The sequence below is a fragment of the Impatiens glandulifera genome, unplaced genomic scaffold, assembly GCF_907164915.1.
Source record: "Impatiens glandulifera unplaced genomic scaffold, dImpGla2.1, whole genome shotgun sequence".
Taxonomy (NCBI): Eukaryota; Viridiplantae; Streptophyta; class Magnoliopsida; order Ericales; family Balsaminaceae; genus Impatiens; species Impatiens glandulifera.
The window spans coordinates 40,519-63,864 of NW_025919590.1; the positions used below are offsets into that span (position 1 = coordinate 40,519).

The window sequence follows — 23,346 nt, forward strand, 5'->3', positions numbered from 1 at the left end:
AACGGGGCTTTCATTTCTTTCGGGTTAGGACCCCGAATGTGTGTTGGAATGCATTTTGCAGCGTTTCACCTTCACTCTTACCCCAACTTATGTGCATGCGCCTACTCTTGTATTTTCTTCCTAATAATGTGAGAAACTTGCTATTATTGTGAACAATACTTGAGCATAGATGGTATATTATTATGCCAAATAAGTTGTAAGCCTAATAGTTTTTATTAAAGAATAAAACATTTTAAAATTGTAAAAAAACATAAACAATACAATTTAAATTAAATATCATAAGTTACTCAAACAACTAAGGAAACAAGATCAACATCTGGAAACATCTAAAATAAGAAATAGAGTTACCAAAAAAATCATATATAACACTAAATATGAAGCAACCAAAAACACTAAAAAATTTGAAATAAAAGTTGTCAAAAGAAATATAAATAACATTGAAAAGGGAGTCACCAAAAATAGATCAAAATTATTGTGAAAATTATAAAAACTTAAACTAAAATCTTATAATTCAAATGTAGGGGTCAAAGTTCCATACATTGACAATTAGCTCGAAACCTTTTTGGCAAGCTATGGCAAACTCCTCGGAATGCTAATGGCCAGATCTTTACACTTAATATTTTGTTGTTCAACGACAATCTCTTACACCAAATTTGTAAGAGACCTACACCTTAAAATTGATTCTACTAAATGTTATTAAACCAACCACACTGAAAAAGAAAGAAAAAGATGCTAAACCAAAACATAATTAATGAACAAATTTAAGAGCTTAATTAAGCTATGAAAATCAGCTGTAAGAACATGTTAACAACAAAAATAAATAGAAGAAAAGAAGCAACCATTTTTCCTAAGACATCTATTACCATCTACAAAAGCAAGACATAAAAATAATTGTTCAAATCCCACACCATATGTCATAAGAAACACCACTTCAGGAAGAATAACATTTACAAGGGCAGTTTGTAGGATCAGGAACAGGCAGACTAGCCTCGGGTCTTAAGCCTCTTTTGAGCTTGATCCGCATCCTCATTGTTGCTTTCGTCTCTTAGATTTTCCATCAGTTTATCAGAATGGTTATTCTCATGCTCCTATAAAATGAATAAACAGATATGGCTCCATAAGAAGAAAAAAAACAAAAGATTGCACTTGAGACAAACTTCTTTTTGACAAGAAATCGTCTGATACAGCTAATAACAGCAACATTAGCGATAAAACAACCATCTTGACTTTTCACAATTGAAATTTAACCATACCATTGAGAAAAAAAAGAGTTGACGAGACTTCCTTTACCTTAGAATGGGAAATCCCAGATATAAATCCTGAATTAGCTTGTTTCCCCAAGTCAATCTGGACTGAGATAGTGGCTTGCGACAGATCAAGACCTACATCTTGTAATGCTTTGGCCAAATTATTCAACAGCCTATTCAAATAAATAATTCCATGTTAGCTCTCAGTTTAAAATAAGAATGAGACTTCATATAAATGGAATTAAGTATACAACAATTATAACAATATGCAAAACCTTACAGAAGCATAAAATAATTTTAATTGGGTCTTATGGAAATTGCATCTCATCCCAGTTTCTCATATGGATATGGATATCTGTGTATGGATTCCATTTGAAAACGGAGTTTATAAATTTATTCCAACCTAGATGCAAATACACCTTACAAAGCTGTCCTTAATAGAATTGTTCTTCCAACAGGAGGTGGTGTCCAATTGGGTCGGTGAGGACTAAAAAGAGTAATCTGATAGAGATCGATAAAACTGTACAAAATTCATGGTAATCAAACAGTGATGAGAGGCATTTGAATGTTGTGATTTCCAGTGTATTCCGAACCAACTACACCTTTCATACCAAACTTAGCTGGATTTGTATCTTGAGATTCACATGCGGTTTTCTCGGCCTAATTCGGATCCAGATACTTTTTTTTATAGCAGAAAAATTGGTATCATGATTTTTTATCTTGATCATATCTTGCAAAAAAATCTACATTTGTCATGTTTTTCAAAAATAACAATCACGTAGAAAATAATCTGGATTATGATTCTTTTAACGAATGAAACAAAAAAAAAGGTACACTATAATTCGGATCATGATTAGAAAATATATGAATTATGATCCCAAAAAACAATCTTAAACCAAACAACAAAATGTCAATTATAATTTCACTTTAACGATTTTGTATTGGGATCGTGATTGCATCATGGGACATGAGGAGTACTAAACGTTGAATGATAAATTGTAGACGCAAGGCTCGCTCTATTCTGTGTTTTCCATCCCATTCAATCTATCCTCACCTAAACCTGCCTATACCACCGTTATAGTTAAACCAGTAACACAAATAATAACATGTGACAGATTATTTCAAATAGAAGTTTCCAAACAGGCTGTGACTTTTAATGCTAAATTTTGTGTAACTTGGTTTACAACCAAACGAAGACATAAGCAAACCAATCATTCATTATCCTACAAAAAATGGCTTTAGTGATCTGATGGTAAAGGCAATTGACAATAAATTTGTGTCATTTAATTTCCATATATATAAGCTAACTATGATAACAAAAACTAATGTTGAAAAAAAATATATATATTAGAGCTTTAGAGTACTTACCCTTCAGAGTATACACTGGAAATGCTAATAGTGCCTCCTTCAATCATCAGATGATCTTGTTGGTCTATCTCATTACCCACAACCGGAATCTCAGTTGATTGTGTATCAGAAACAGGTCTCTGAAGAGGAAGGTTAACAATGTCTTCACTTTGTATTGGAACTGATGAAGTGGGAAGGAATGGCATGGCATTAGCACCTCTTTTCAACAAATTGGGTAGTTGAGCTGTGTTTTTACAAGGTTCAGATTCAGTTAGATTCTGTGGAGTGGACTGAATGGTTGGAGGGAGAGCAATATCGTCGAATCTCCCGGAAAAGGGTGTTCCTGGACCAACACCATTCTTTGTGGCTTGCGGCTGCCCAATTAGGTTTTGAACACGCCAATGACTATTTCTCTGCTACAAACAAAAGCATTGTTCACACTGAGAATACAATTTCTATATAGGATTTTGTCCAATAACAAAGGATTCTATAAAAATACAGTTATTAGTCAATCAGATTATTTGAACATGAAAAAGTGGATTATTTCAATTATTAATTTTAAATGATCAAAGTACCCTTAGTATTTGATATTTTTAAAATGTTATAAAGAATAAAATTGAGGCTATTTTGATATTTTAATGAATGGTTTCATGGGATGCTGTGCATCTGTCACATAAAACACAACTGTTAACAACAAATATAAAGCATCACTCAAAAAACTACAGGACGGGGAATATACTAGTTTTCTTGCTATACTAACTCATATAGTGGCAAAGCATTGCATGCTAAAGTTTCTGCTATATGTTTGCCAACTCCATTTTTCTCCACATTTTATCAAATCAATTTCTATATCAAGTACTTAAGACTCAGATATTTTAAATTATTTATTTGACATTTATTTTCCAGACACTTAACTAAATCGGCCCTTAAAATTTAATATTCAACATTTGATGATTTTCAGTTGTACCAAACGCAAGTCATTCTCGGTAGATGTCATCATAAGTTGACAACTTTGTCAGGTAAGGGGACGAGAATATACCCATGTCATTAGTTTTGAGGGCTCTGGACTCAATCCTGGATAAGAACCCTCATACTTTTGTACTTCTTCTTGTAAATATTGAACATACTCTATCACCTGCATGTACAAAAATACAATAAGATTGCATCATAGGGAAAACTAATAAGATTAAATAGAAACATATTTTTCCCATTACTACCTCCAGTAGAAATGATGATGTATCCCTCTTCTGGTCACTATGAGGTATAAGATCTCTCAATATCTGAAACCTGTAAGGGAAAAAGAAATTCATACCATCTATTTGCATCAAGTAACCATATAAAGTGTTTAAGACATAACATTTTAATTCAATCATTTACATATAACAACAGTCCTTTTTCATAGTTAGCACTGCAATCATGACTAAGGTTACTGGGTGATGCATAATAGGAGTCCACCAAAAGTTCAGTTATAGAGAAGAGATTCTTGAGTTTTGTCTCTCCAACTAAGAAATAATTCATTCATTAGTTCATTTTTCAAAATACCGTACACACAAGAAATAGGTTAGTTCAATAGTTTTTTTTATTTATTTTTTCAATTTCTGGTGGAGTCAGATTCTCACCTGTATGAGTCAAGGAAATGGCCCCTTGGACTCTTATTTCTATATAAAGAACCCTCTTTAATTTCTATATGGATGGCTTAATATCTTTTATAGTGGGTCACAAAAAAAAAACTTTTATAGGAGACTGGAGGATGAAGTGACACCTGTTTCAGGAAATCCCCAATGAAAGAGTAGACACTATTTCTTCTTTCCTATCGAATCAATCATAAGAAGAGATGACTCGTAAAGGTAGCGATTACCGTCGAACTGAGAACTCAGAATGATAGTCATTGCCACTAAGGTGGTAACTCGTAATAACAGTCACTCCAATTAAACAGGTATTTGGTAAGACAAAAAACCACATCTTATTGATCCAATAGTAAAATCAATTTATAATATGATACACTTATCCTTGATTTGATTTTCAAAATACAATAGTATTTTGCAAACCATATGTCAACAGAAACAGTACATTTGATCATAAATCAATTTTTTCAAAAAATTAGAGAATATAAAGTTGTTGAGTAAGATTACTTATATGTCCTTAAAAGTATGCTTACAAACTAATTTCAACCAATTGAGAAGAGTCTATGTTCATCTTCTTCTTCTAGTCTCTATCTCTCTCATGTCGCATATTGTTGGATGGGCAAAATCCCGACCAAACACACACAACCCTAATTAGACTATTTACAATAACGCTTTTAATTAATATACTAGTTAATAAGCTATATGTTTAGCCATAAATATATTTCCAGTTTTCTTGGATTATTTAATTTTTGTGTGTGAGATGTTGAGAATTTAGAAGACAATGAGATGGGAAACCAAATGATGCTTCCAATTGATTTTCCTTAAAATTGTATTAATCAAATGTACAAGCTAATTTAAAGAGAAAAAATAAAACATAGTGGGTGATCCCAACTATACATAACCGAATCATATACCACTCGTCCACTACATAATTAATTTATCACTCCAAGAATACATAAAATATATCTACACTCCCCTTTAAATTAGGTTGTAGATTCCTAACTTGTTACACAAGTTTTCAAGTTAGTATTTTTTAGGAAACAACTTAACGCCATTTCATTAAGAACCCAAAAGTGGGAGAAATGATCAATTATCAAAGTTAGACAAACCCTAACTATAATTAAAAGAATCAAACGACCCTAGAGTATCTGAATAGAAACAAACAAAAAACAGAGATTACAGACAACTAAAGGATACCAATCCTACTACTTAACATTCTTGTTCCATTTAGCCAAAATCTTCAAGTGTAGTTTTTAGTAGAGCCTTGGTGAGGATGGATGTTACTTGTAGTCTCGATGGGATGAGAGATCTCAATTATACCAGCATTAACTTTTAGTCTCGATGGGATATGAGAGACCTCAATTATACCAGCATTAACTTTCTTGGAGATGAAATGTATGTTGATTTCATTGTGCTTAGTTCAGTCATGATGCACATTATTCTTCGCAATACTGACAGAAGCCAAGTTGTCACAATGAAGACAACAACGAAGTTCGATGGCCTTACCGTCACATATGACAGATGAATTCATCTGTTATCCATCTCCTTTGCACAACCCGAGGGTGAGTGCTCTTAGCTCTACTTCAGCACTATTTCTTTAGACAACTTATGTCTGTGGCATCTTCAACCTAGTCTGCATCAAAATACACATAGACATCACGTTCTTCATTCTTTTAAAACGACAATCCTTCACCTGAAGTTCCCTTTTGTATCTCAAGATTCTATAAACATTGTCCATGTGGACAATTCATGAATTGACTCACCACACTCACCGAAAAGCCAATATCGGGTCGTGTGAGATAAATATAAGAGGCGACAAACCAATCGTTGATACCTTCCCTTGTCAACGACAACACTATTTGCCTTGGATCCAACATCCAATCTTGTTATATGGGCTCATCGAAGTATCAATTGACTTACAATCAAACATTCATGTTTCTTTCAACAGGTGAAGTGTATTTACGTGGGACATGGATATACCTTTCTTTGAACGAGCTAAATCCATATCGGGAAACACTTTGGGTGCCCAATGTCCTTTGTTTCAAAATCTATGGCTAAATCTGCCTTTAGATCATAAAATTCTTGTTTATCATTTCTTATTTCTTATAGAATAATACTATCAACTTACACAATATTCTTTTCTCTTTAAGTCTTTACAAGTATTGTGACTTTGGCAATAACAGGATATAGTAACAAATTTTTCAAACTTATTGCTCAAGACTTGTGGAGTCAACACACTTGCCTTTCTTGAAAGCTTGAGTTCAAACCGGGAGAAATATCTATATATACTTCTTCTAAATCTCCGTTTAGGAAGACAATTTCACGTCTAGCTGATATAGTAGCCAATTTTTACTTCTGCTAGATAGAACAAGATTCTGATAGTATTCAACTTGCCACAGGAGCAAATGCTTCAGTCATCAATACCGTATGACTAAGAGAAACCTTTTTGTAAAGAACCGAGCTTTAATCTTTCAATCGACTCATCTGCTAAATGTTTAACTTTACAAATCCATTTACATCCAATGGACATTTGTTTTTAATGTTGAAAGTTAGCATGAACCCCACAACCATGACCTTCTCTTCAACTTAAGGCGTTCTAATTTAGAATCGAACCCGTGACCTTTAGTCTCTTATGAACCACTCTTGCCACTTGAGCTACTTTAGTGGGTTATCCAATGAACTTCTTATCAAGTGATAAATTGCAAATTGTTCAAGTCCCATTTTTGTAAGAGCACTAATCTCATCGTCGATTACTTCCTTCCATCGAAGGTGTTTCATTGCTTCTTCAACATTCTATGGTACCTAAATACTGTCATGAGTGGCAATACAAGTACAATAGTGTGGAGATAGCCCTTCCTAAGACACAAACTTAGCGATGGGATGTTTAATACACGATCGAGTCCCTTTTCTCAAGGCTATAGGCATGTCACTATACTCAACAATATTATCAACATGTAAGGAAATACTGTGATCAAGTGGATTACCTTCTGGAAATAAAATTGGGTCGGCTGATTGATCATGTACCGAGTGTGCTTGGCTCGGTCTTTCTTCTTGTGTATACTTTGACAGGAGGTGAAGGCACAGAAGTAGAGTAGGAGAAGGTTGACCAAAAGGAGGTGAAGACACTTGTTGGGAAGAAGGTTGGTATCGAGAGGAGTGTGGCCGAGTGGAAGAGAAAGTTGGCCGAAAATTTCATCAAGAATTGGTTCAATGATGGGATGATGAAAAATCAGAAGATGGATAAAATGCAGATTTTCAAAAAAGGTGACATCCATAGTGGTGTACATCTTTCTCGTGATGGGAAAATAACAACGATATCGAAGACGCATTTTTTTTAATTAAGGAGAACAAGCATGACACCCCACAGTTATGGCCACCCACTTTCAACTCAAAGCACTTCCAGTTGGATGCATGTAGACATAAGATATGTAACCGGATACTTTAGGAAGAAGATCACGAATGATGGCTTTAGTGTTAGGAAATTATTGTAGTAAGCATTAAATGGGGCTTTCAAATTTGAAAATGCATGAATGCATGCGATGGATGAGGTATGTGGCGGTGGAAACGACATTTCCCCAAAAACGTTTTGGAATGTTAAAGACAAACATGTGTGAGTTACATTGAGAAGATGACAATTCTTGCATTCGGCGACTCCATTTGGTGGAGGAGTATGAACACAAGAGCTAAGATTAAGAATACCCTTGAAAGAGAGAAATTGAGTGAGGTGTGAAGCAAACAAATCTAAAATGGCATTATTGGTTTTTATGGCTTGGATGGATAATTGGAATTGAGTTTGATAGTGTAGAATTGTTGAAAGATATCGCATACTTAGAATTGTTCCTTTATTTTAAGAATAACCATGATAAACGAGTGTGATCATCAACAAACCAAACAACTGAAAGATGACCATTAAGAATTTTGACTTGAGATGGTCCCTATACATCGCCATGAAACAATGCAAAAGGTTTAGACAACATATAGGGTAATTGTGGAAATGATGTACGTGAATGCTTAGCAAAATGACAAACTTCACATTGAAAAGATTCCCCACAGCATAACAACATGATTGTTCATATTCCAAGCTTCAAACCTTGGATAGCAGGTGGAATACCAGTTAAAACTGTTCTTTCCTTTCCCACCAACTTAAATACATATGGCTAATGACAGAATGTCGTGTAGTCTCCCAAATTCGCACCAAGACATCACTTTATTCTTTGGCTTGTGTAACGTAAGAAGCTAATGACAAAAGACAAAATCAGCAAGTTCATGGCTATACCGGATGCACACTATGTCCTATGCACAACAGAAATAGAGACAATTATTCACCTCCTTGGAAACTGCCCATTCACAATCGATATATGGAGGAAGCTTGCAAGAATGACACATAAATGACGCATCGAATCCAAGAATGGACAGATAAAAAGCCAGAAACAACCTGTTTGTAGCTAACACCCTCAAGAGTATTTTTGGAGCTATAGTATACCAAATAAGGTCAGAAAGAAATGCAAGAATCTTCTAAGGGGTTAGACGGACAAACGAACAAATTTGGCGAGATATTCGAACCAATGTACACGACATCACTCTCACGTGGAGAAGAATCTCGATCACCCAACAGAACTGAGAAACATGTCAAAGCCAATATTGACTATGCCAACGTCACAAAAACCACCCAATGTAATGCGAGATAGTTAGATTAACCTTTTGTATTGTTCTTAACATTCCGATGTAATTGATTAATTTTGTTTGGAAATTTCAAATGTTTGAGGCAAATGTTTGTTTTGACCAACGAAAACAATTATGTCGTTTTCCTATTTTGGGACAATTTTAATAAAAGGACTATCAGTCACTTTTTTCCAAAAAACAGTTACAGCCAGAGTGAAACTATGCCATATAATTCTAGCCATTTAATTTGTAACAAGTGATGATGAAAGAGGAGTTCTTTCCAAATGCTGGATAGTTGAAATTGCTGCATGCGGCAGTGGCTGCTGCAGTAGTAGCAACAGTGGAATCATCATCATCATCATCTGGATCGGGGCCGAGGAGGAAGAAGATGAACCTTTCACCATGATTGCAAAGAGTAAAGAAAGAGAAGACAGACAATTGCTGTATGTATGAAGAAGATAACCGGAAAGAAGGCTCCCAGAGGTCGGAAACAGTTGAGAGCATTTACCCTCTGATACCATGTGAGAATTTAGAAGACAGGGAGATGGGAAACCGAAATGCTTCCAATTGATTTTCCTTGAAATTGTATTAATCAAATGTACAAATATATGAGCTGAAAAATGAAGGATAGTGGGTGGTTCGGTTCCAACTATACATAACTGAAGCCCACTTGTCAACTAAGATATACCACTACATAATTAATTTAGCACTCCAGTAATACATAAAATATTTTAATTTTCTGTTAAATCTTATAACTTTGTGACTCTATTGATAGGAAGCCTTTCAACTGCTACTAACATTTCTAACATGTATAAGTTCGACTTATACTGTTGCATCTTAATAAGAATATAATATCTCCCAATAATCAATTCATCCTATTTCTCATCAAATTCCATCTAATGAATTTAACCCAACTTTGCCATAAAATGATAAGCCAAGGTCCAAGGGTATTCCAAATAGAGATTCACTTCTCAAAAAATTAAATTGTATACAATGTATTATCCTTCGATTAATACAGTCACTATAAGTAAATCACTTTAACCGTTTACCATTATATGTCAAACAACATACACATCCCCTCTAATATCTCCAACACTTCTATACACAATAATACTCTTCTTTAAAGATACATTTTACTTTCAATTTAAGACAAAAATAAATTGAGCCCAACCATACCCCACTTAAACAATTTGATTCCTACAAAATGTCACAATTTTTGTTCAAGTTGCACTGTAAATAAAAACACCTCCAGCCTTCACTATCTCATCTCAACTTAATGGACATTGCCAATAATCCAACAAAAATTGAATTGTCGTCTCAAGATTGAGGGACCTATCCTCCAACGATTTCTAATCCTTTAAGGATGATCTTAATTATCTTACTGAGTCTACCCAACGATACATATATAACTGTCACGCTCAGTGTTTTCTGCTTTTGTTCAATTGAGCATAGTAAGTTTACCTCAATTGTGGAATAAATAATCAAACATGGCCTATTTCCAAGAGCATTTACCCAACTGGTTGGGGTTGTTTGTCTTCTAATCAAAGGTTCATTTATGTTTATCTAGGACTTTGTTATTGCATTTAATTAGTTTTCTTCTAGCAATTCCTATAAATTACATTCTACTTGTAATAGTTTATCAATGAAATATATGAAGAAAATCATCTTCCCAACAAAATTTTACATCACTCAAGCCTAGAAATGAGCCATACCCATGATTTGGTTGCAATCATATGGCCTAACAAATTTCACTCAGATGAGAAGAAACTCATTAATGATCCAGTCCAACAATAGGAACAACAAACCCTATATGTAAACAGAAGATCCAACTTTGACGAGGTACTGACAGCATAGACAGATTAAAGGATACCCTACAGAATTTCGTTAAATCATGGATACCCATGTTTGTAATCATCATTATTTTACCTCTCATTAATCTTGCTCCTCCGGCGCTGCTCTGTCACTGAGTGCTTCGTCCTAACAGCATTGGCCTTATCATTGTTTTTGTCATCTGCGCAGACAAGTTGCAATGCAAATCCAAAATTGAAAACGTCAACAAGAGGATACAATCTATTTATGTATGATAAGTATTCATATACCTCTAGCACTGGTAGACGTATTATCTTTCTTAGAACCCAATTCTTCATCCTCGTCTTCCTCCTCTTCGTGATGACCCCTCATCGAATTCATCATGTTTATAGCTCCTGAAGCATTTACTGCTCAAACAAAGAACAAATTCCAGAATAAATATCTAGAATTTTGGATCAAGATTATATTAAAGGGCGTGGAAAGAGATCTGACAACGAACCTAGACGGCTTTGTGGATGAAAAAAGGATCTAACTCGTAGAGAGAGAATGAAAAAGAAAAAGCTTGTCTGCGATTAATCGGAGTTTCAGGTGAGAGCGCCACCGAACTGAGAGCTAGTAACCACCGCTTTTCTTCTTCGGCGTTTGCCTTTTTGGCTGGTGTTTTCACGGAGAAAGCATAGTGTAAATAAATGAAGATTGTGATTTTTCTCCCAAAATTTGTTAATAAATAAATATAAGGGTCCTAATTAAAAGTATTAAAAAAAATAGTAAATTTCCTTAAAAATACTAGCATGGATCCGAAATATAAAAATATTATTTATATATAAATATTTTAAATAAAAATAATATTATTAAAATCATTGAATTAGTTTTAATAGATTAAAATTAAGTAAATCTAAATTTAATATTTAAGAATATTTTGAAATTCATTAAATATACAGAGTAAACAGATAAATCATATAAATTAACAATATACATTAGATAGAAAAAAAAAAATTTAAAAATAAAAAAATAAAAATTAGATTAAATTACTAATCTAATTATATAAAATTTTATTTTATGTAATATTTCTTATTTGAAAAATAAAAATATTAAAAAATTATTTAACTAATTCATTTAAGTTTTTTATATTTTTATATCTATAATAATTTTAATTATTTAATAACCAAATTAAGTATTTTTAAACATTCAAGTACACAGCATGACCTTAGATCATTAATCACCTTCTGTGGACGAACCCTTAAGTTTCTCAATAATGTTTGTTTTACTCAAGCCGATATTCCCAATATTCGATTACATATTTCGGTATGATTTTAAGCCCTAAATCACCTTCTGTGAACGAAACTTTAGGTTTTCTCAATAATGTTTGATTTACTCGAGCTGAAATTCCCTCCATGGACGAACCCTTAAGTTTTTTATCATCAATGTTTGCGTTACTCAAGCCCGTATTTTTTCTATGGACGAACCCTTAGATTTTTCACCAATGTTTGTATTACTCAAACCGACATTCTTTCTTCCACTTCATCTACCAAATATCACGCACTAACATATAATAATTGCTTTTAGAGGGATTCGAACATTGGTTTTAAGTATGAAATCTTAACAATTTAACCGATAGGCCACTTATAATTATTGAAATAATTTTATTTATATATATATATAATATATATATTGTAAGTTACATTTTGAATAACTATAATCTTTTTATATTCGTACAAAAATAAAAAAAAAATAATTATATCTCCTATCCTAATATTAATTATATAACATTATATATAATAGAAATAATTAAATTAATTTTTATTTTTTTCTCATATATATATATATATATATATTATTTAATTAAAAATTATTCGTTATTTATTAAGTATAAGACACATTGAATACATATTTTTAAACTATTGTAATTTTTTAATTTATTTTGTTTTATCTTTTCTGTGTGCATTGCACGTGAATTTACCTAGTCTATATATATATATATATAATGATGCTTAATTTTTAAAGTGTCCAGATTGCCGGGTCGAGAGCTATGGTTAAATTGGATATTTGGGTCGGATTGTGGGTTGACCCGCCTTTAAATTTAAAAACGGTTAAAAATAAAATTAAAAATGCTAGAGGTATGTTTCGAACTTGCAACCTAACAAAACAAGTACAACTTTTTAAACAACTAGGCTACAAAGACTTTATATTTTAAATTCAACACCAAATTTGATAAACGCGGGACGTTTTAATATTAATATAAGTTCAACTTTTTAACCAACTAATCTATATATATATATATAATGATGCTTAATTTTTAAAGTGTACGGATTGCCGGGTCGAGAGCTGTGGTTAATTTGGATACTTGAATTGGATTGTGAGTTGATCCACCTTTAAATTTAAAATGGTTAAAAATAAAATTAAAAATATTATCCGTAAATTTTTTTCACGGTTTTTTATATTATTAATCGTGCAAATGCACGGCTAAATGCTAGTATTTATTAAAAATGCTTAATAGTCTTGAACATTTTTTGCTTTAACTCATCATCCGTGAAGAATTGTGCGGTTTTTAAGGGTGCATTTTTAAACATTAGATTACAACTTTAGGCATGATTTTATGCCCTAAATCACCCTCTATGGAAAAATCTTAAGTTTTCTCACCAATGTTTACATTACTTAAGCATATATTTCCAACATTCGATTACACATTTCGGCATGAATTTAGGCCATAAATCACCATCCGTGGACAAACCTCTAGGTTTTCTCAACAATGTTTGCTTTACTCAATTCGACATTCTTTTAGTGGACGAACCCTTAGATTTTCTACAAATGTTTACGTCATTCAAACTGATATTCTCGTTTCCACTTCATCTATCAATATTTGCGCATTCACATATAATCATTACTTTTAAAAAGATTTGAACAATGATCTTAAGTATGAAATGTTAACACTTTAACTACTAAATCATTTATGATTGTTGAAATAATTTTATAATTATATATATATATATTTATTATAAATTACATTTTGAATAATTATATATATTATATAAATTTTTCATACTCATACACAACAAAATTTAATAATAATAATTATATCTCTTATCCTAATATTAAATAAAAATATTTCGTTAATAATTATATATATATATATATATATATATATATATATATATATATATATATATATATATATATATATATATATATATATATATATATATATATATATATATATATATATATATATATATGAGAAGTGACAGGAGAGAGAATTTGAGGGAAATAATGATATGTCACTACATCACTAATTGAAAAATGGATAAAAGGTGAGGAGAAAAAGAAGAGAGAGAAATTTTGTTATTTTTTTTTTTGGCTAATCAAATTGCAAATATCATTCCTTTTTTCAATCATTTTTCTCTATATATATAATAAAAATAATTAAATTTCTTATCTTAATTTTTCTCAATATATTATGTAAATTTATTAATAAAAATATATTTTTTATTTTTTTTCTCTTTTATATATATATATATAATTAAAAATTATTCAGTATTTATTAAATATAAGACACATTAAATACATATTTTAAAATTATTGTATTTTTTTAATTTATTTTGTTTTTATATTTTCAGTGTGCATAACACGTGAATTTACTCAGTATTTATTAAAAATGTTTAATAGTCTTGAACATTTTTTACTTTAACTCGCCCTCCGTGAAGAATTTTGCAGGTTTTAATTGTGCATTTTTAAACATTAGATTACACATTTATGCATGATCTTAAGGCAACATTACCAGCATCCTTATTTTCTATCCCTAAAATACTATAAAATATTAATATCCCTATTTTATAATAAAAAATAAAAATTATCCTACATCAGACTTCCCCATCCTTATCCCTATATCAATTCATTATTAATTTATTCATTTACTTTTCAAAACTTCACTTAATTTCTCAACTACCTCAAACAACCACCTCAAACAACCACCTCAAAATTAAATGAAAGGTAATTAATAAGTCTCTTCATATTTGACCATGTCAAGGTGTAACATTATTCATTTTTCTGATCGGATCTTCACAAATTTCTGGATCAAGTTCCATTTGAATCTTCAAAGGTATATTGGATGATATGTTGTTTGCAAGGATCATCCGTCTCTAACTCTTTCAACTCAATAGGGATAATTTGACTATATGATGGCATAAGTTGAGAGTAATGATCATCACTAATCTGGGATTGTAGGGTTCACCATACACTTCACCATCTAGTCCTTTTGCCATATTTATAATTGGGGAAATACCATAAATATTGTTATTCATACCTAAATGTCAAAAGTAAATGATTTCAAAAAGGAAATCAAACATTTTATAAACATTTAGAATCCAATTTTAAGTCAAACACAATAATATTAACAAAACTCATGAATCTTCTTGTTTGTAAACCATTCTAGTACACTATGATACAAACAGGTGGTCAAACACAACAATCTCAAAAATACTCAATAATCTTTTTGTTCTTAATCGTTCTAGCACTATGAGAGATGAATCAAATTAAACAGATAAAATAAAAGTGAATGAAACAGAGAACAACACAAACAATAACAATAATAAATGAAGAGTATAAGAAAAATTGTTAGAGAAAGGAAGATGAAATATTACGATGATGGGAGATGAATCAATAGGGAGATAAAATATTACCTGTGAGAGAACGGGGGATGAATTAATTCTTTGAGAGATAATGTTAAACATTAGTTATTGAGAGTTAATGTTGATGGCATTTTAGCGGGAGAAGGAACTCATTTGGCGGGATAGGAAGAGATGAAAGAGAAATAATAATATTTTATGTCTTGCCGATGCTACAGTATAAATTAAATATGGAGAAAGACTGTTCATCATCTCCAAAATGATTTGAGGATACAGAACCTGATAAAGTCTAAATTCATTCATTTGTTGGTATTCTATCTTTATTTTAAAGATAGTGAATGATATACAGAATCTGGTATAACTGCCCTTAGGCCTTAAATTATACTCCTCGAACGAACTCTTAGGTTTTCTCACCAATGTTTGCGCAATCAAGCCGACATTCTCTTTGTGGACAAACCCTTAGGTTTTCTCACCAATATTTGCGCAATCAAGCCGACATTCCCTTTGTGGACAATCCCTTAGGTTTTATCAATAATATTTGCGCACTCACATATAATAATTACTTTTAAAGAGATTCAAACTCTCATCTTAAATATGAAATTTTAACACTTTAACCGCTAGACTTCTTATGATTATTGAAATAGTATTATAATTTTGTGTATTTATATATATTTTGTAAGTTATATTTTGAATAACTACATATATTATATAAAAAATTTATACTAATACAAAAACAAATATAATAAAAGCAATTATATCTCTTATCCTAATATTAAATAAAAATATTTCGTTAATAATGATATAAACTCAAGTATTCATTTATTCTCACTTATATATTCAAATTAAACACAACTCTCGACCCGATAAATTCAAATTAAACATTATTATATATATATATTATATTGTTATAAATGTAGCGCATTTATCAAATTTTGTGTATAATTTAAAATATAAAGTCTTATTAGCTTAGTTGATTAAAGAGTTTTACTTGTTTTTTTTGTTAGGTCGCAAATATAAAACATACCTATAATATTTTTTATTTTACTTTTAACCGTTTAAGTTTATAAGCGGTTCAATCCACACTCCGATCTAAATCTAATTATATAGAGATTTCTAAAATAATTGTTTTTTTATGGGCTTGAGTCTACACTATTGGACTATCAATGGATCTAGTAAGATATCTTCTTTTAAGTAGTATGAATCAATCTATTTGGAATTCTGGATTGTGGGTGAAAATTTGGGCCTAGTAAGATAATGGACCTGCGATCTATTAAACAAAATATGTCAAATTGTAATCTCATACAAACAAACAACTTTCATTGAAAATCTAACTAATACCAGTCATTCATAAAAATAAATATAATATTTTCAAATAAAAGCAAAACACCCACTATGTATCAAATAAAAAAATAAAAAATGATTTGAAGACACGTGCAGCACTATGTATCTTATCCATTCGTACGTTCGAGTTCCTCTAGATTTAGAATTTTAGATTAATAACGGCTGGATGTGACTTGGTCTCTGAACTCTAAACTGTCTTTATAAGTATAAAAGTAACTCAACATTTCCCAAACCCTAATCTTCTCTTTCTTCTTCATTTCATTTTCTCTCTACGGCATGTCTAGCACAACATTTACTACATTTCCAATGATCATCTCATCCTCCTCCGCTGGCTCTAACCATAGAAAGTCCAATCAAAACCGCAACAGGGCGGCACCGTCCTCCTCCACCAACTCAAGCCGCTGGTGGTTCCCGCTATTCGGATGGACAGCAGCTGCGGATCCTAGCAACAAGATTAATAATGAAGAATCGGTTGGAAGTGATTCTGAAGCTGCAGATCTGTCCGGATCTCGCTTCCCCCCACTTGGATGTTTTACTGAAAAGAAGGCGAAGCAACTGCGAAGGAAGACTGTGGAGATTGCTTCGTTTCATGATGTAATGTATCATTCTGCAATCGCATCTCGCCTTGCTTCTGACTCATCTGATCTATAAGTTCTTTTTTTCCTTTCTTAATTAGTTGTTGGGGGGTGTTGTTATCTTAGTTTGCTGCTATGCTAACCTAGGATATTGATATAGGATAATCACTAGTGTTTTATGTTGTTGATTATCCCTCTTCCATATATAATTTCCCTTTTTTTTCTTTAAATAAAATCTGCTAGCTGGCTCAATGTATTGTACTCACCTAATTATATTTGATGATGATATTGTCTCTCATTATTATTCTATCAATGATCATAGCTAGACAGAGATACAACAACAACAAGGATCATCACTTCCAAATTCCTCGTCAAACATAGATTTGACTTTGGAAACTGAAATAACAATATTTCAATAATATTATTAATACATTCCTAAAAATCATTTGTGAAACTGAATCTCATCTGATACATTAACAATTCGGTGTTTTCAATCGGATATTCATCTATATTTTTTTTTAATTTGCTATCCTTATTCTTCGACCCGATATTTCGAACACTATCATCGGATTTACAATCCATTACTTTTATATTTCTCATTTTTTTGTTTAATAATTAATTATTTAATAATATTTTGTTTAAATAATATATAATTATTTTAATTTAATTAAAAGAGATTAATTGAAAATTATCAAAATATTATTTCACATAAATAATAAAAATAGACTAACTATTGTTTAAGCTATTAAAGTTTGTAATTTTTATAAATATTTTATTTTATTTTTAAATTTTAAAACTCACGTATCAGCTTCGGGTATCCAAAATTTGTTTTGCCAATCCGTATCCAATTTGGAGATCCAAAAAAAATATCGGACCAAATCATATCAATATTCGAATCCATTCATCGGATTCAAATTTTTTCGAACCGAATAGGCTGAATCAACCGATCTAGTCTTTAACACTATTTAACACCCCTATTTAACACTAATGTTTATATACATCTAATATTTAATTTATTGGCAAGATTTATTTGAGATTAATTTCAAATAAAGTGACCATTAAAGTAAAAGAAACGGTTAAATATACCTTTAAATATGATACAATTGTAATCATAAAACATATATTAAATGAGCAGATAATATATATATAAATGATAGAGAATATTTTTAACATATATTAAATGAGCAGATAATATATATATAAATGATAGAGAATATTTTTTTTTGATCACTATAATTACTCATATATATAATTTTGTATGTATATCTCATATAAGTATAAAAGTAACTCAACATTTCCCAAACCCTAATCTTCTCTTTCTTCTTCATTCCATTTTCTCTCTAACCATGTCTAGCACAACATTTGCTACATTTCCAATGATCATCTCATCCTACTCCGCTGGCTCTAACCATAGAAAGTCCAATCAAAACCGCAACAAGGCACCGTCCTCCTCCACCAACTCAAGTCGCTGGTGGTTCCCGGTCTTCGGATGGACAGCAGCTGCGGATCCTAGCAACAAGATTAATAATGAAGAATCGGTTGGAAATGATTCTGAAGCTGCAGATCTGTCCGGATCTCGCTTCCCCCCACTTGGATGCTTTACTGAAAAGAAGGCGAAGCAACTGCGAAGGAAGACCGTGGAGATTGCTTCGTTTCATGATGTAATGTATCATTCTGCAATCGCATCTCGCCTTGCTTCTGACTCATCTGATCTATAAGTTCTTCATTTATTCCTTTCTTGATTAGTTGTTGGGGGTGATGTTATCTTAGTTTGCTGCTATGTTAGCTAGCTAACCTAGGATATTGATATAGGATAATCACTAGTGTTTTATGTTGTTGATTATTCCTCTTCCTCCATATATAATTTCCCTTCCTTTCTTTCTTTAAATAAAATCTCCTGGCTGGCTCGATGTATTGTACTCACCTTGATGATGATATTGTCTCTCATTATTATTCTATCAATGATCATAGCTAGACAGATACAACAACAAGAAGGATCATCTCTTCCAAATTCCTCGTCAAACATAGATTTGACTTTGGAAACTGAAATAACAATATTTCAATAATATTATTAATATATTCCTAAAAATCATTGGTGAAACTGAATCTCATCTGATACTATGGGAAAAAATTTAAAAATCCTATATTTTATTTTAATTTGTCATCCTCGTCTAATCCGGTATCCGAACACTACATTGAACTTATCCAATCCGGTATCCGAACACTACCATTGAATTGACTAGCTGGAGTTCGATTCATTTTTTTTATTTCTCAATTTTTTTGTTTGATAATTAAACATATAATTATTTTAATTTAATTAATTGGTTAATTGAAAATTACGAAAACATTATTTCATACAAATAATAAAAATAATAAAAATATATTAATTATTATTGAGTATTTAAGCTTTTAAGGTTTAACTTTAATAAATATTTTATTTTGTTTTTAAACTTTAAAACTCACCGGATCAGTTTAGGGTATCCAAAATTTGTTTTGTCCGATCTGTATCCGATCCAAAAATTCAATAAAATATCGGACCGAATCATATCAATATCCGAATTCATTCCTCGGATTCAGATCTTTTCGGATCGGCTGGATCAACATATCTAATCTTTCGAATCGAACTTTCTTACCACTTGTAAAGTAAAAAAAACGGTTAAATATATATTTAAATATGATGCAATTGCAATCTTAAAATATATAATAAATGAGCAGATAATCGGATTGACCAGCGGGATACTGTAGATCCAGTTTTTTTTATATATTTCTCATTTTTTTTTGTTTGATAATTAAACATATAATTATTTTAATTTAATTAACCGACTTGTTAAGTATTTAAATTTTTAAGATTTGTGATTTTTATAAATATTTTATTTTTAAATTTTAAAACTCATCAGATCAGTTTCGGGTATCCGAAATTTATTTTCCCCAATCCGTATCCGATCCGAAAATCTCATAAAATATCGGACCGAATCATATCGATATCCGAATTCATTCATCGGATTCAAATTTTTTCGGATCGGATCGGCTGGATCAACCAATCTAACCTTTCGAATCGAATTTTCTTGCCACCCGTATCTAACACTAATGTTTATATAAATCTAACATTTAATTTATTGGCAAGATTTATTTGTAAATAATTCCAAACAAAGTCACCGTTATAAAATAAAAGAAACGGTTAAATATAACCGTAAATATGATGCAATTACAATCATGAAACATATAATAAATGAGCAGATAATATAAATACATTGAAATGATAGAAAAAAAATTTTCTTACTCACTATACTTACTCATATATTTAATTTTGTATGTATATCTGATAATTAATTTATATTTTATTTTTTCCTAATCTTAATTCTCAAATTTAAAATATAAACACTCCAATCAATACACTATTTGCACTTGTGATGGGTGAAATTGTTGAAATTATTTTATAATTATATATATATTGTATATAAAAAGAGAATTTATTTTTATTTAAATATATCATAAATTAATTTTAAATATGTTGTTATATATTATATTTAATAATTAATATGTATTAGTTATTATTTTAAATATATAATTTAAAAAAAAAGATATTTGGTATAATTTATACCACCCATTAATTTATGTTAATTATCTTTAATGTGAACACTTAATAAATATACTATGACCAGGTGATTGTTAAAATTATTTTATAATATATATATATATATATATATATTTATTTATTATATATTTTATATTGTATATAAAGAAAGAATTTACTTTTATTTAATAATAATATCTTCTCTTTATATCTATAATATATCTTTCTTAATTAATTTCTACTTTTATTTTCTCTTTCATTTTATTTATATAAAGTTATATATATATATATATATATATATATATATATATATATATATATATATATATATATATATATATATATATATATATATTTCATATTATCTTTTATATAATTTTTATAATTTTTTTAATAAAATAAATAATTATACATATTTTAATTTATTTAAAAATAAATTCCTAAAATCTATATATTAATTTTTCTTTCCTAATTAATTATTTTTATTTTTTTCTTATCATATATATATATATATTATTTGTATCTCTAATAATTTTTTTATTTTTTATTTTTTCTCATATATATATATATATATTTATATATATATATATTTATATTATATTATATATGAAGAGATAATTTATTTTTAATTTAAATATATCATAAATTAATTTTTAATTATGTTGTTATATATACATTTAATATATAATTATATAGATGTAAAATAATTAATTATATATATATATATATATATATATATATATATATATTAGGAGAGAGAAAAAATAAATGATTATAAAATTTATATTTTAAGCGTCATTAATTATATATATATTAGGAGAAAATATATATATTATAAAAGATAAAATAATTAAGAGAAATAATATCACAACAAAAACAAAAAAAATTAGATTAAAATAAATTGAATACAAACAAACATTTATTCAAGTTATTTATTTATATATCTATATATTTATTATTAATTTTTTTTTATTTTATAAATAAACAAACGTGACATTGGTTGGGTTAGACTGGCCGTTGGGTGGACCATCGGTTGAAGGGGAACCAGCCGCATAGTCTAAGCCAGGGTCAACGTGGTCCAGTCTTCAGCCAATGGAACGCGATACGCGCGGGTGGACCAGGAAAGGCGTGCTTGACTCGGATGTTGGAGGTCGGGTTTTGACCCGTCTTGGGTCATCTTCAACCCACTAGGAATTTGGTCTCGGGCTAGGGTCTCTAATCATGGATACGAGGACATAAGAGATTTAAAAATTGTTGGGATAGTCAGGAGCTGTTATTCAACTGATAAAATAGTCACTGGAGCTCCGACAGAAAATGACAAATTTGAGATCGTTTAAGGTTCTAATTTTTACGATTTTAAATTTATAATTTATGATCTTTTAAATATGAATTTATAGATTATTTTTATTTTATAATTTTATTCAAATTTATATAAATAAATAAAATGAATTTATATTTATAAATTAAAAATTTACTTAATTAAAAAACTCATTTAATAAATTTTGTAATTATAACTTCTTACAAGTGTCATTTATTTATTATTATTTAATTAGTTTTATATTTAATTATATATAAAAATAATAATATATAATTAATATTTTTAAATTAAATTCTCACCATTTTAAATATACTCTAAACACCTCCCAACAATTTAACATCAACTCTCCATACATTAATTGATTTGTAATTTACATATTTTAATTTTGTTTTTGAAAATAATATAATTAAAACATTACAATTGAAATTCTATAACCATTCATAACAATATAAACATAATATTCAAAAGTATTTAAAAATTAAACTCAAAATTCACGTATTTCTTCCAATCCGTGGTTTGTTTGATTTTTTTTTTTTAAATATTGTTTAACTAGATTATTTGAATTATAATGATATCTTTAGTATATTTAAATTTTATAAAAGAAATAAAAATATTTTAATTAATAAATAAATTAATATAATGGTAAAAGAAATATAAATCTAAAAAAATATTTAATAAAACTATATAAACGATTTTTTTTAATATTATATATATATATATATATATTTCAATAAACAAATAAACAAATATTTATAAGTATTTGAGATATTTATATTTAATAAAAATAAATTTAGGTTAAATTTATTAATTTTTTAACATTAAACTGTATAACATTAGGATTACAGATAGTCAAGTTAGGCCTATAAGCGGTTCGGTTCGATTAGTTTATAGACTGAAATGTACAACTAAACCGTTGGCGTCGGTTTACCCAAATCATAAACCGTCGGTTTCGGTTTGATAGTCGATTCGGTTTAATCAGTTTAATAGTCGGTTCGGTCGGTTTATTCGGTTTTAAAATATGTTAAAAAAACACTTAAATTTAAAAAATTTAACTTTATTCATCTAATTTAAAGTCATAAAAATAAACATAATTTATTATACTTAAAAAAAACTAAAAGAATCTGCAACCAATATCAATAAACATTTACATAAAATAAATTGGTCAAATTAATATATATAATAATGTTATAACAGTATAAATGGTTCTCTGTCACTTCTCTCAGAAG

At 29.7% G+C, this 23,346-nt stretch overlaps 3 protein-coding genes across 4 annotated transcripts; 2 read left to right on the plus strand and 1 right to left on the minus strand.

Moving 5' to 3' along the window:
* Nucleotides 1-748: 748 nt before the first annotated feature.
* LOC124918205 (transcription factor BIM2-like) lies at nucleotides 749-11,340 on the minus strand. Of its 2 annotated transcripts, none has more exons than XM_047458410.1 (8): nucleotides 11,190-11,340; nucleotides 10,981-11,097; nucleotides 10,808-10,892; nucleotides 3,812-3,881; nucleotides 3,634-3,729; nucleotides 2,616-3,007; nucleotides 1,291-1,420; nucleotides 749-1,088 (listed from the first exon to the last, which is right to left on the minus strand). In XM_047458410.1, the coding sequence occupies exons 2-8, from the start codon at nucleotides 11,072-11,074 to the stop codon at nucleotides 984-986; spliced, it is 972 nt and encodes a 323-aa protein (XP_047314366.1). In that variant the 5' UTR covers nucleotides 11,075-11,097; nucleotides 11,190-11,340; the 3' UTR covers nucleotides 749-983. The 2 variants fall into 2 exon arrangements, with proteins under 2 accessions (XP_047314366.1, XP_047314365.1); XM_047458409.1 differs by having other exon boundaries at nucleotides 2,616-3,010.
* A 5,524-nt stretch (nucleotides 11,341-16,864) lies between these two features.
* Nucleotides 16,865-17,304, plus strand: LOC124918207. Its single transcript, XM_047458412.1, has one exon. It carries the CDS (start codon nucleotides 16,930-16,932, stop codon nucleotides 17,302-17,304), a length of 375 nt encoding a protein of 124 aa, XP_047314368.1. The 5' UTR covers nucleotides 16,865-16,929.
* A 1,270-nt stretch (nucleotides 17,305-18,574) lies between these two features.
* LOC124918208 lies at nucleotides 18,575-18,946 on the plus strand. The gene has a single exon (XM_047458413.1). The coding sequence runs from the start codon at nucleotides 18,575-18,577 to the stop codon at nucleotides 18,944-18,946; it is 372 nt and encodes a 123-aa protein (XP_047314369.1).
* Nucleotides 18,947-23,346: the final 4,400 nt, after the last annotated feature.